The 12,940-nt window shown below is 36.4% G+C and overlaps 1 protein-coding gene across 1 annotated transcript; it reads left to right on the top strand.

The window, feature by feature from the left end:
- Window positions 1–8,830: 8,830 nt before the first annotated feature.
- Window positions 8,831–12,936, top strand: LOC105764758 (probable galactinol--sucrose galactosyltransferase 2). The gene is made up of 14 exons (XM_012583509.2): window positions 8,831–9,195; window positions 9,289–9,551; window positions 9,694–9,784; window positions 9,880–9,928; window positions 10,012–10,103; window positions 10,201–10,308; window positions 10,464–10,583; window positions 10,768–11,178; window positions 11,266–11,407; window positions 11,678–11,745; window positions 11,832–11,966; window positions 12,047–12,264; window positions 12,342–12,430; window positions 12,516–12,936. Exons 1-14 carry the CDS (start codon window positions 9,017–9,019, stop codon window positions 12,795–12,797), a joined length of 2,247 nt encoding a protein of 748 aa, XP_012438963.1. The 5' UTR covers window positions 8,831–9,016; the 3' UTR covers window positions 12,798–12,936.
- The last annotated feature ends 4 nt before the right edge of the window (window positions 12,937–12,940 follow it).

Raw genomic sequence — 12,940 nt, forward strand, 5'->3', positions numbered from 1 at the left:
TAAAGTTTAAAACTCAAATTATTTATAAAAATTCCAAATTTTATATTTTAAAAAATTATAAAATAAATAATTAATTAATTTTAGGACCTAAATAAGTTAAAATTTTAAAATTTTCTAAAACAATAATTTTGGGATCTAAATAAGTTAATTGGTTATTCAAGTTTATCATACTAATTTTTTTTGCTTTGAATTTTTTCAAATATATAGGGTTTCAAATTTATGTGCTATAACATGAAATTAGTTATATTGTAAAATATTTTAGTTTGACATGTTTATTTTTTAGTTATAAGAACCATTTTAGATAGACGGTGCGTTTACTTGTGGTTAATATAAAACAATGATGACAAGTAAAATTAAATACTATAATGTGAGAAAAAATTAAACGTACCATACTAAAAATAAATGTCCATCTAAAAGAGTCCTAAGTCTTCAGGTGGGTTTTTTACAATAATATTATAAAAAAATAAAAATTTACCAAACTATTATAACTTTTTTTATTTACCAAAATATATAAATTTTTTTATTTACCAAAATATATCAAAAAACAAAACAAAAAAAACCTGCAAAAAAAAATCAGATCGATGTGACAATTAACTGGTGACGCCAATGGTATTGGCGGCACCAAAGGTGCCAATGCCATTGGCGGCACCAATGGTGCCATACTAATTGGCGGCACCACTCGTATTATAAATACGACCTCTGTCCAGCTGAAGAGAGAATCAAAAGAAAAAAAAGAAGAAGAAGAGTTGGCGCGGAAAAGAAGAGAAAAAGAGAGAAAAGAGGAGAAAAAGGAGGTATTTTTTTAAAAATAATTGATTATATTGTTGTTATTATTTTGTATATTTTGTAATAATTTTTGTTTTAGTTTAGTTATTAAGATTAATAAAACTCAAAATAATAGTATTATTATTATTATTATTGTTGTTGTTGTTGTTGTTGTTGTTAGTATTAAAATGTTATTAATGTATTAAGATGTAACTTAGTAATGTAATTGTTAGCGAAAACTAGTATTATTATTATGGTTACTTATTATTTTTATTTACGAAAATAAACTAGTTAGTAAAAAACTAGTATTATTATTATAGTTAGTTAGTTAGTTATTATTTTTAGTAAAATTAATAATTTTAGTGTGTATTATTTTGTGTATTATTTTGAGTATAATTTTTTTTTAAGTAATTCAGTTACCGTTCGAGATTTTTTATGAGATTTTGTTTTTTTTATTTGACAGATTAAATATTGAAGATGGATGTTAAGTTTCTTGTATGCGTTTATTTCGATGGAGTCATATTGACAACAAGTGTTGGATGTGTATTTGAATGTCGGCAACAAATAGCAATGAGATTTAATAGAAATGTAGCGTTCGATGAAATGAAGGCAAGGATTAATGCAAAAATCCATAAACGTTGTGGGAGAAGGATATCAAAAATTTTCTACAAGTTTCTAGTTTCGACAAATCCGGTCAAATTCGTCGAAATGGAACTTGTAGACGACGAAGACGTGGAGACAATGGTCGATCTCTACTGTGGGAATGGGAGTGAGAAGAATGCACCGATTCACTTATTTGCTGAGTTAGTCGGTATGGAGCAAAATGCATCTGATGAACAAGACGGGGCTGAAGAACCGCGGATGGTGGCTCCAATATCATACGTTGATAGTGAATCAACTATAGGTGGGATCGGTATCGACCTGAATATTACAGCCGATGTTGACATGGTTGGTGGTGAAGAAGAATGTGCCGGCGAAGAAGAAGGTGGTGGCGATAATTGGGATGAAGAGGTCATAGTGACGCTGATCCCGATGTGGACGATGTACCTGATGATATTGACGCTGAAAATGTCAACAATGATGAAGGCATTAACGCTTCTTCGGTCGGGGAGCAGATGCGGCGTATTGTGATACACAATAATCCTGGGCCACACATGTCGCTCATAGACCTCGACGCAGCGTATATATCTAAGTTTTCGGAGTACCCTGAAATAGTTCATTCTCACAGACTGGCCGTAACATCTGATGATGATGAGTTATTCATAGGCCAGAGATTCAGCTGTACAGAAGAGTGCGTATATGCCATTAAACGGTACAACATGAAGATATCAGTGGATTATCGGTACAACATGAAGATATCCGTTTCTACTCCGACAATATATGTTGGGGAGTGTTAGAAGGCAGTGGAAGGCTGCAATTGGCGGGTACGAGCTGCATTCATTAGAAGTTCTCAGATGTGGAAGATATGAAAATTTTTTTGTCCTCATATATGCACATCAACACGTATGACAGAAGATCATGGAAAACTTGATTCGAAAACTATTTGTACGTGTATCATGCCAATGGTGAAGGATATGCCGACCATTAGAGTTTCGGTACTCATTGCGAAAATGCAAGCACGATTCCAGTATCGAGTCTCATATTGGAAGGCATGGGTAGCTAAACAGATGGCGATGGAGCAACTGTATGGGGATTACGATTCGTCTTATAACGAGCTTCAAGGTTGGATAGCTGCTATGCGGGAGTACGTACCGGGGACTGTGATTGAGTTGCAGACAAGTCCATATTATGGCCTAGATTAGCAGTTATAGCTGGCAAAAAGGATTTTCCATCGGATGTTCTGGACGTTTGATCCATGTGTGCGGGCATTTCCCCACTGCAAGCCACATGTGCAGGTGGATGGGACCTGGTTGTATGGAAAATATACGAATCGCTTCTTGCGATTGCTCAAGACGATATGAACGCGTTCTCGATAGCATTTGCTATCGTAGATAAAGAGAACATAGAGTCTTGGGAATTCTTCTTCACAAATCTGCGGAGGTATGTGATTAGGAACGATAACATTTGCATCATCTCCGATAGAGGGAAGGGTTTAATTGCAGCTATTAGGCGTTCCAGTGTGCCATGAAGATCCGTTTACTACATTCGTCACATTGCGTCAAACTTCCATAAAGATTATAAGAATGCAGACTGGAAGAGACAAGTCGTGGCAATGGGTAAATGATAATCTTATCTTTTCAATCTAAGTTGTAATGTTTGATGTTATCGACTTATTAGAACTTATTTTTCGTTAATACGTATGCAGCGTACGAGTTAGAGCCACATATTTTCCGGAAAAGAATGAACTAACTTGAGAGTGACATGGAGGGGCAGATAAACACATCTTTCCGGCAATGGTTGCGCACAATGGAGCCGTGGCAGTGGGCTCAAAGTTTTGACGTGGGCTTTCGTTATGGCCACATGACCACAAACTTAGTCGAGGGGATCAACGCTGTCTTGTTGAAAACACGTCATCTTCCGATTACATCGGTATTTTCTGCTACTTTCTACAGGTTGGCTACGTTGATGCCAAGAATGGGGGGCAGCAAGTGGACCAGATTCAGGCGGGACATGTGTTTGTTGAACATGTGAGGGATGCAATGGTCGTAAACCGTCGGTTGGCGAGGTCAATGAACGTGAAAATATATTCACGACGACTGGAAACGTTTCGAGTTACTGAAAAAATCGGTCGTCGAACTAGGTCCTACGGAGTTGATCTCCGGAACAGACGGTGCGAGTGCAGGAAGTTCGAAACACTTCATTATCCCTGTGCACATGTCGCGACAGCGTATGCTAAAGTCAACCTTAATGCTGAACAATATGTCGATGATGTGTACACGCTGGAGCGCACATTGCGTGTCTGGAAGAATGAGTTCCCCGTCCTGCCGGACCTATCTACGTGGGAGGTGCCGCCGATCACTTTTGAGTTTCTCCCAGACGCAGGGCTATTGAGGAATCCAAGGTCGTCTGTAGTCAAGCAGAATCCGTAATGAGATGGACATTTGGGAGAAATCTGACGGAAAGCGTTGTGGAATATGTAGGTTAAGTGGTCATAGCCAGAATAAATGCTCTAACCGAAACTTTCATGTCGGGCAGTCATCGAGATCGGGGCGAAATTGAGCTACTGACCCAAAATTTTTATGTATATTGTTATAAAAGGTAATTTTAAGATTATATCGATTTTTTTATTCGGCTTATGCTTACGCTTAAATTGTATCCAAATTGTAACATTACTATTTAAATGTTAAAAAAAACCATGTGAGCGTTGTGGAATTATTAAGATTATATCGAAAATAGAGGCATTCATAATTTGATTGAGCTTTAATATAATGAAAAAAGTCGTGGCAATGGATATTTATACATAAAATTCAGAAGTAAGCAATAACTAAAATACAAATATGGCATTTATGGAAAAAGTGCATTAAACCCCTAAATTTGATGGTTCGATGGTGTTGTCCGGGGGGTATACCTACGCGGAGGTCGACGCTCACGGCCTGGGCGACGACTAACATCCTCATTGTCCGCAGGTGGGGGCATGGAAAACGTAGAGGAAAGGTCCTGTTGTTCGTTCGCCACCGACGAACTTGAACCATCATGAGTCCTATAATGCTGCAGATACATGTCGGACGGGCCGGTCATGCCGTACTGCGGTCGGGGGGATCTAAACAGTTCAAAGTCGTAGGCGTATTCGCCCTGTGCGAAGCTCGGATAATATTCATCACCCACCGAATCCGGACGATAGCCATGTGAATCCATATTTAACTGTGATTGTCCGGAATCTGGTAGGGGTCCTACTCGGGCTCTGCCTGTTGCGGAGAATAATATGCCATCGGCTCCGCATCCAGCGCGCTCGCTACGTCCGATCCCCAAACTTGCTGCACGTAGGGGGGATTACAGTCGATTGCGCTCCAAGTAAATACGGCTTCCCGCAGCTATGGTACCATTATGCATACTCCAATGATGGTTGCAGGTCGGTAGCCATAACCATGTGAGGAATTCGGCGCAATCGATCGTTCCACAGTGCGACGTATTTCTGGTGATATATTCCCCAGTCCAATTGAACTCTTCCTCTCTTTGTCAAGCCGTGATCATCCCCCAACTGGCACGGCGGATCCGGGATAGGTTGGATGCACCAAAACTGCCGAAGCACCCGATCGCCATGATACCACTCGACGATGTTGAAATTTATTATTGGTGTGTTAGTACACCATATGTGGGAATCAACGAGTGCGGACGAGGGTACAACATTCAAAATTTTTGGCCTCCGATACGGCATCCATAAAAACTGCATGAGTAATAACATTGTAACGAGTTAGACCGATAACATGTGAGTAAGATATAGAAATAGAATAGATGTCATTAATAATAGAATAGCAGCTTACCCCTTCCCGGGCATGCTGTTCAATCCTAAGGCGGTATATCGGGACATCACTCGACTTCTCGATGCCTGGACGGGTCGCCCACCTACAAAAATTAGTACAGGGTTTAGGGTTGGTAACATTACCATATATATTATTCAGGACAACTAATGACAATTTGTAATATTTTTATCACCTGAGTGGCAGTGGATACAGATAGGGTTGGTGAGTAACGCGTGCCAAAAGCGGCATCCGATAAAGCGCCCATGACTGCAGCAGTATGAGGCATCCGCCGATGTCTTTAACTTGCAGCTCTGTCGCCCATACAAAGCTCCCGGTACAGCGTCGCTAGAACGGCAGAACCCCAGCTGTACGATCTAGCAGTGGAGAAATCAGCTAGCACGGACAAGTATGACAAATGCACACTGTCGCCGTTTGCATCAGGCATGAGTACTGCCCCTATCATATGCATGATGTTCGCTCGAGCAGCGCACATCAGCTCACCTTCACTGGCGGTCGCTGATAATTCACATATTTTGGCTTTTAGCCATGTAAATTTTATGCCGGAAAAATATTTATCACCATCCTCTGGTGACTCTCCTAGAGTTGATAGCAAGCCGCGGTAGGATCGGTGAATGAAGATACTCCGTTCACGGGACTCCGTCAATTGGGAGCCCAAGCTGCACTGCAACATCCTCCAAGGTCACCGTGCACTCCCCGCACAGAAAATGGAAAGTATAGGTCTCCGGACGCCACCGCTCTAATAGCGTAGATAATAAATCAAACCGCAAGTCGGAGGACCGGATCAATGCTCTTCGACCCAAATCGGCTAGCTCAGTGCGGCATAAATCGTGCATTCGAGCTATCTTTAAAGCAATCGACACGACCCTTAATACTCGGAACGAGTCCCGATAGTGTAAAATTACGAAAAAATATTACGATAACATAATTTATTTGTATATCTGCGTATATCGTTTTAAATAAATAGAACTCTTGATTAACAAATAATAAATCATACCGCGTTATTAGCCGCATCAGATATGTGTCTAATATCGGTTCGTATCAATCGAGCCATTGCGATGCCTGCAAGTTGAAAAAAAAGTTAGTAAATAAATCTTACTTCGGCCATTTATTCGTATTTTTTTCTTCGCATTTTATTACTTTAAAAAATATCATAATTTCTAATTTTATAATTTTACATTATTTCAATGCATAATGTTTGAAATTTATTACTCTAGTGTGTTATTTAAATTAATTTGGTGTAAAAAAATAACCCTTACCCCTGCCCTTTGCTCGTATTATTTTCTCGATTTTTATTACTTTAAATAAAATTATATTATTCTCGTATTTTATTGTTTTATATCATTTCAATACATTTTTTGAAATATTTTGTATTAATTATTTCTGAATTTTATAAAAGTTAGTAATACACTCTTACTTACGCCATTTGTTCGTATTTTTTCTCCGCATTTTATTACTTTAAAAATATCATAAACTTAGTCTTTTATAATTTTACATTATTTCAGTGCATCATGTTTGAAATTTATTAATGTAGTGTGTTAAGGGGGAGTAAAAGAAAATAATAAATAAGCAGGGATTAAAAGGTAATTAGCCACATATTTGTGCCGCCTTTTTTTCCCTCCATCACCCTTTTTTTTTCCTCTATTATTTTGGTAAATAAAGAAAAAGTTTATAAAATTTTGGTATTTTTTTTGTAATATTTTGCTAAAAAAGCCGCAATAAACTCTTTCCCCTGCCCTTTGGTCGTATTATTACTTTTTCGATTTTTATTACTTTAAATAAAACTATATTATTTTCGTATTTTATAATTTTATATTATTTCAGTACATTTTGTTTCAATTATTTGTATAAATTATATTATTGATGTTTTTAAAAAAAGTAATACACTCTTACTTGACCATTTCTGCGTATTTTTTATCCGTATTTTATTTTTTGTAAATATCGTAAATTTTTATTTTATAATTTTACATTATTTCAATTTATTATGTTTGAAATCTATTACATGTGCATTTTCGCATTTTTCCGCATTTTATTATTTTCGATAAATATACAATTCCGTTTTTTCTTTTCGTATTTTATGTTTTCTTAAACATACTTCTTTGTCATTTTACTTTTAATGCTATTTTCCTAAAATTTTAATTTCAAATTCCTAAATAAATTTCATAAAAAAATCCCTAATCAACATACAATGTTCATACCATTATTTTTCTTTCTAAACATTTTTCATAAAATATATATGCTAAATAAAATAATAAAATAACTATAATGAAATAACATAAATTTTAAATACACAAATATTACAAAAAAATAAATTTATAAATAAAATTACCTTTTTTTTCTTTTTTTCCTTCCTTCCCTCTTCTTCTTCTTTTTTTTTCTCTTCTCCTTTCCTTTTCTTTCCTTATTTCTTTCCTTTTTCTTCTCTTTTCCTTCTCTTCTTCTTCTTTCTTTCTTTTTTTCTCTTCTCCTTTCCCTTTCTTTCCTTCTTTTTCTTTCTTCCCTCTCCTTTCTTCCTTTCTTTCTCTCTTTCTTTCTTTCTTTCCCTCTCCTTCTGCCCCCCACCACCGACCCCCCCTATTATTAACTGGTGCCGCCAATGGTATTGGCACCATTAGTGCCGCCAATGGTTTTGGCACCTTTGGTGCCGCCAATCTCATTGGCGTGACCAGTTAATTGTCACATCGATTTGATTTTTTTTATTTTTTTTATATATTTTGGTAAATAAAAAAAATTATATATTTTGGTAAATAAAAAAAGTTATAATATTTTGGTAAATTTTTATTTTTTTATAATATTCTTGTAAAAAACCCGTCTTCAGGTTGAATTGGATTTGTTATGGCTTATTCATGCACTATAAACTTAGGGTGAGTTTGGATGGGCGGTGCGTTTACCTGCGATTAGTGTAAAAACAGTGGTGGCGGTGCGATTAGATACTGTAGCGTGAGACAAAAAGTAAGCTAAACGCACCGCACCGCACCCAATCGCCCATCCAAACCCACCCTTAGACATAAAAAGAATCCAATTTGTTGAAAGCTTATAACCCTCGTCAAAAGTATCATATATATATATATATATTAGATTTTGTCACATCTACAATTTAGGTGAAAAAATATTATATGTTAAAAATTCATTCAATAATGAATATAATTGAAGAGGTAATAAATTTGTATTTAATATTATTAAACACATATTTGATCCTTAATTTGTAATTTTAAATGTTTTATTTTAAAACAATATAAAAGTATAAAAAATAAAAATGTCGCAATGTTACTTAATTATAATTTTTTAAAAATATTTTATAATTTTATAATTAAATTGGTGACCGAATAAAAATAACACTAACCTAATAAGTGCTTAAATATAATAATAAGATATAGATTAATTATAAATTTAAAAAATAAATTTCAGTATTTTCATAATTAAATTAGTAATTAAATAAAGAGTAACATTAACTCATTAAAACAATAAAAGGATAGATATTTTGATTGGTTGTTTGATTAGAGTTAAAACTAAATTTCATCCGACCAGATAAAACCGAATCCGATGAAAGCATGTAGATAAACATCTTACCAAAACTGATGTGTTTGACGTGGCATTGCAAGCTGTAACTGAAGAGGACCCAAACATGCAGCAGACCAAACTCTCGACAACATCGCCTTCGTCATCATCAATCCAAGTCTAACCACACGCTTTCATTCTTGGAGTTCACATTTTACTTGGATAACTATACTTCGCCGTTTGAATTACTTCAACATATAAATAGCTGAGCCCTTTCCATTGAAAAACCTGTCAAACGCTTCTTCTTTCTTCTTCATTTTGATTTCCTCAAACAAATGACAATCACAGCAGCGCCCTGTGTGAATGATGGCTGCCTCATGGTGCGGGGAAAGGTGGTTTTAACTCATGTTCCCACCAACATAATCCTTTCTCCGGGAATTTCAGGGGCAGCTTTTCTGGGTTCAACTTCACCCATTTCCACTTCTCGCCATGTTTTCACTCTTGGGATCCTTGAGTAAATTCCCAGTTTCCTCCACTTTGTTCATACGAATCTGCCTCCTTTTTCATGAACTTTGGTTTCATCTTTTTTTGGTTTTGATTATTACAGGGGATACAAGCATCTATGTCTGTATAGATTCAAAATATGGTGGATGATTCCAGGGTATGGGAAATCTGGCAGTGAAATTCCATTGGAGACTCAATTGCTTCTTCTGGAAATAAAAGAAGAATCGATTGTTGAAGATGACGATTCTTCTGGTCCTCCCACACCCACCACTTTCTATGTTCTTTTCTTGCCCGTCTTGGATGGTGATTTCCGAACAAGTTTGCAAGGAACTCCTGCAAATGAGCTCCAATTTTGTGCGGAAAGTGGTTGGTATTTTATCTATAATTTTAAGTTTTCTATTCGTTCAATCGTGTTACGATCTTCATATTTCTTAAAATAGGACATATTCGTATTCCATGCTCACATTATACAGTAGTAGCCTATAGGCTTACTGTTTGAATGTTCCAGGTGATGCCAATGTCCAGAACTCACAAATATTGGAGCCAGTGTTCATCAGTTCAGGAGATAATCCATTTGAACTCATTAAGAATTCCATAAAGTAAGCTAAAAAAAACAAACACGAAACTGATTACCAATGTCTTATCTGCTGCAATTTGTTGTCATTTGACATTTACATTGTTTGTGTTTGTGTAGGATATTGGAGAAGCACAAGGGCACTTTCAGACATATTGAAAACAAGAAGGTATTTTATTAATCTTACACTGTTGAACATTGTACACATCAACATTTGTTCCATTCATAAATTTGGGATGTTTTGATGAACAGATCCCTGCACATTTGGACTGGTTTGGATGGTGCACTTGGGATGCCTTTTATACTGAAGTGAACCCTCAAGACATCAAAGAGGGTCTTCAGAGGTATTAAAAGAATAAATAAATAAAACTCAACTTTCGTTTTTCCAAATTCATTACAAACCTCATACAACATATGATCTTTGTTCTGTAACTTGGGCAGTTTCTCAGATGGAGGCTGTTCTCCAAGGTACCTAATCATTGATGATGGATGGCAAGATACTGTAAACGAGTTCCATAAAGAAGGAGAACCACTCATTGAAGGGACACAGTAAGTAATGCTAATGTGCCCAGACTCGAGATGAGTGTTGGGTATTTTTTTTCATATATTTGAAGGCTCATACCACCATACCCGTATTTGAATATGTACCGAGCTCGAGCCTTGTTTTATTAATCATGCTTCTTGCTGCTTTTGTTCTCTGTAAGGTTTGCAACTAGATTAGTAGATATCAAAGAAAACAGCAAGTTCAAAAGTTTGGAATCGGAAGCCGGGTGCAACAATCTCCATGAATTCATCAGCATGATCAAAGGAAAATATGGGTTAAAGTAAGGTTTCAATTCTGGAGATGAAAACTTCTCTATTAGTAATATTCTATTGCTATGTTACTACAACTCTTCATTTTCCTTGAAAGTACCCAAGTCTGGCACTCACCCTAAGTCTGACTAACACAGGATTTATGCTGTTTTTTGCTGTATTTTTATGATGAAACTTACATGTTAATGCATGCAGGTATGTATACGTCTGGCATGCTTTAACTGGCTATTGGGGAGGTGTACTTCCATCATCTGAAACAATGAAAAAATACAATCCAAAGATTGTTTATCCAATCCAATCACCTGGTAATATAGGGAACTTGAGAGACATTATCCCGGACAGCTTGGAGAAGTATGGTGTGGGGATCATCGACCCTCAGAAAATCTTTGATTTCTACAATGATCTCCATAGCTATCTCTCCAGCAATGGCATCGATGGAGTCAAGGTAGATGCCCAGAATTTGATAGAGACCTTAGGTTCTGGCTTCGGTGGACGAGTTTCACTGACTAGACGATATCAACAAGCACTCGAACAATCTACATCAAGAAACTTCAAAGATAATAATCTGATATGTTGTATGAGTCATAATTCAGACTCAATTTATAGGTAAAATTATATCATCAAATCAAAATATTTCCCAAGTTGCTAAGTTGAATGTAAGTACTGATAATAAAATGTTTGTATGATTTTCAGTTGGAAAACCAGTGCGGTTGCAAGAGCATCGGAAGATTTCATGCCACGAGAGCCAACATTTCAGACCCTACATATTGCATCTGTTGCTTTTAACAGTCTACTTCTTGGGGAGATTGTGGTGCCAGATTGGGACATGTTCCATGTATGCTGTTTTTCTTTTGCATTGAAACTTTCATTTGAATGCACATTTAACATCTGAATCACATTCAGAACTCCGGGTTTAACCTAGTTAGTTCATATAATCACCCTCAGGACTTAAACTGTGGCATCCAGTAGGTTCGGGCTTAGAATCCCAATATCTGTAATCCCTTCAGTATCCCCTATCTTCTACCCTGGATCACATAGAAGACTTCCTCTCGCTTATCACATGGCACAACCGAACTTCTATTGTTCTTTTTCTTGTTTATTGCAGAGCAAACATGACACAGCTGAGTTCCATGGTATCGCAAGGGCAATAGGGGGTTGTGCAGTGTATGTAAGGTTAGCCACAACTATTTGATAATTTTTTGTTCTTGTTATGTTTGAGAATAGGAACATTGTTATAATTTCTCCACTTATTATCACAGTGACAAGCCAGGCAATCATGATTTTGAGATCCTAAGAAAGCTGGTATTGCCTGATGGATCGGTTCTAAGAGCTAAACATGCTGGCCGTCCCACTCGAGATTGTTTATTCAGAGACCCTGTCATGGATGGAAAAAGGTAGAAGAAAATGCTGAAAGCTTATTACAGATTTCACTTTCAATATATATATATACCAACAAATATGAAGTGTTTTGCAGTCTTCTGAAGATATGGAACTTGAACAAATTAAGTGGAGTGGTGGGTGTTTTCAACTGCCAAGGAGCAGGAAGTTGGCCATTGAAACAAACAATTAAAGACATGCCAAGCACACCTTTGGTCATTTCAGGCAACGTTAGTCCCTGTGATGTCGAGTTCATTGAAGATGTTGCAGGGGAAAACTGGAATGGAGATTTTGCAGTATATGCCTTCAATTCAGGTTAACCTTTAAGCTGAATCTGAAATTAAAACACAGGCGCACACATATATATTAACCTTTTTCTTTTTCAATTGCAGGATCTCTCTCCAGATTGCCAATGAATGGAAATATTAAAGTGACATTGGCCACTCTTAAATGTGAAACATTTACCATTTCCCCAATCAGAGTGAGCAAAATCCATCCACCACTCTTTTTCTTTTTCTTGAAATATCTGACATATCTGTAGTAATCTTTAAAACGATGTCAAACAGGTATTGGGTGAGGGTGTTCATTTTGCCCCCATAGGATTGCTTGACATGTACAATTCAGGAGGAGCAGTGGAATCCATTGATGAAAACATGAAAAATTCTTCAGAGTTAATCAAAATCAAAGTTCGAGGGTGTGGCAGATTTGGAGCTTATACAAGCTTGAAACCAAGGTCTTGTATGGTGGATATGGAAGAAGAGGAATTCATATACAATTCTGAGAACGGATTATTGACACTTGATCTAACAGGTGATTGCAATTTTAGAGATATTGAGTTTATATATTGAGGTATCATTTAACATGTCAAATGACAAAACTTTCATACAGATATCTCTTAACTCTTTTAAGCAATCTTATTAACAAATTCTTTGTAAATCTGTTTTTCCTTAAATATATGAGAAATGAGAGTTGTACTGTGTTCTTCAAGTCA

The sequence above is a fragment of the Gossypium raimondii genome, chromosome 12 (genome assembly GCF_025698545.1).
Source record: "Gossypium raimondii isolate GPD5lz chromosome 12, ASM2569854v1, whole genome shotgun sequence".
In the NCBI taxonomy this organism is placed as follows: domain Eukaryota; kingdom Viridiplantae; phylum Streptophyta; class Magnoliopsida; order Malvales; family Malvaceae; genus Gossypium; species Gossypium raimondii.

What these genes read in the sequence shown, in the direction of transcription:
- LOC105764758 (XM_012583509.2), top strand. Translation starts at nt 9,017, where the DNA reads ATGACAATCACAGCAGCGCCCTGTGTGAATGATGGCTGCCTCATGGTG. An exon ending in CCTGTCATGGATGGAAAAAG is followed by an intron (nt 11,967 to 12,046) that starts GTAGAAGAAAAT and finishes AGTGTTTTGCAG; the next exon opens with TCTTCTGAAGATATGGAACT. An exon ending in TTACCATTTCCCCAATCAGA is followed by an intron (nt 12,431 to 12,515) that starts GTGAGCAAAATC and finishes GATGTCAAACAG; the next exon opens with GTATTGGGTGAGGGTGTTCA.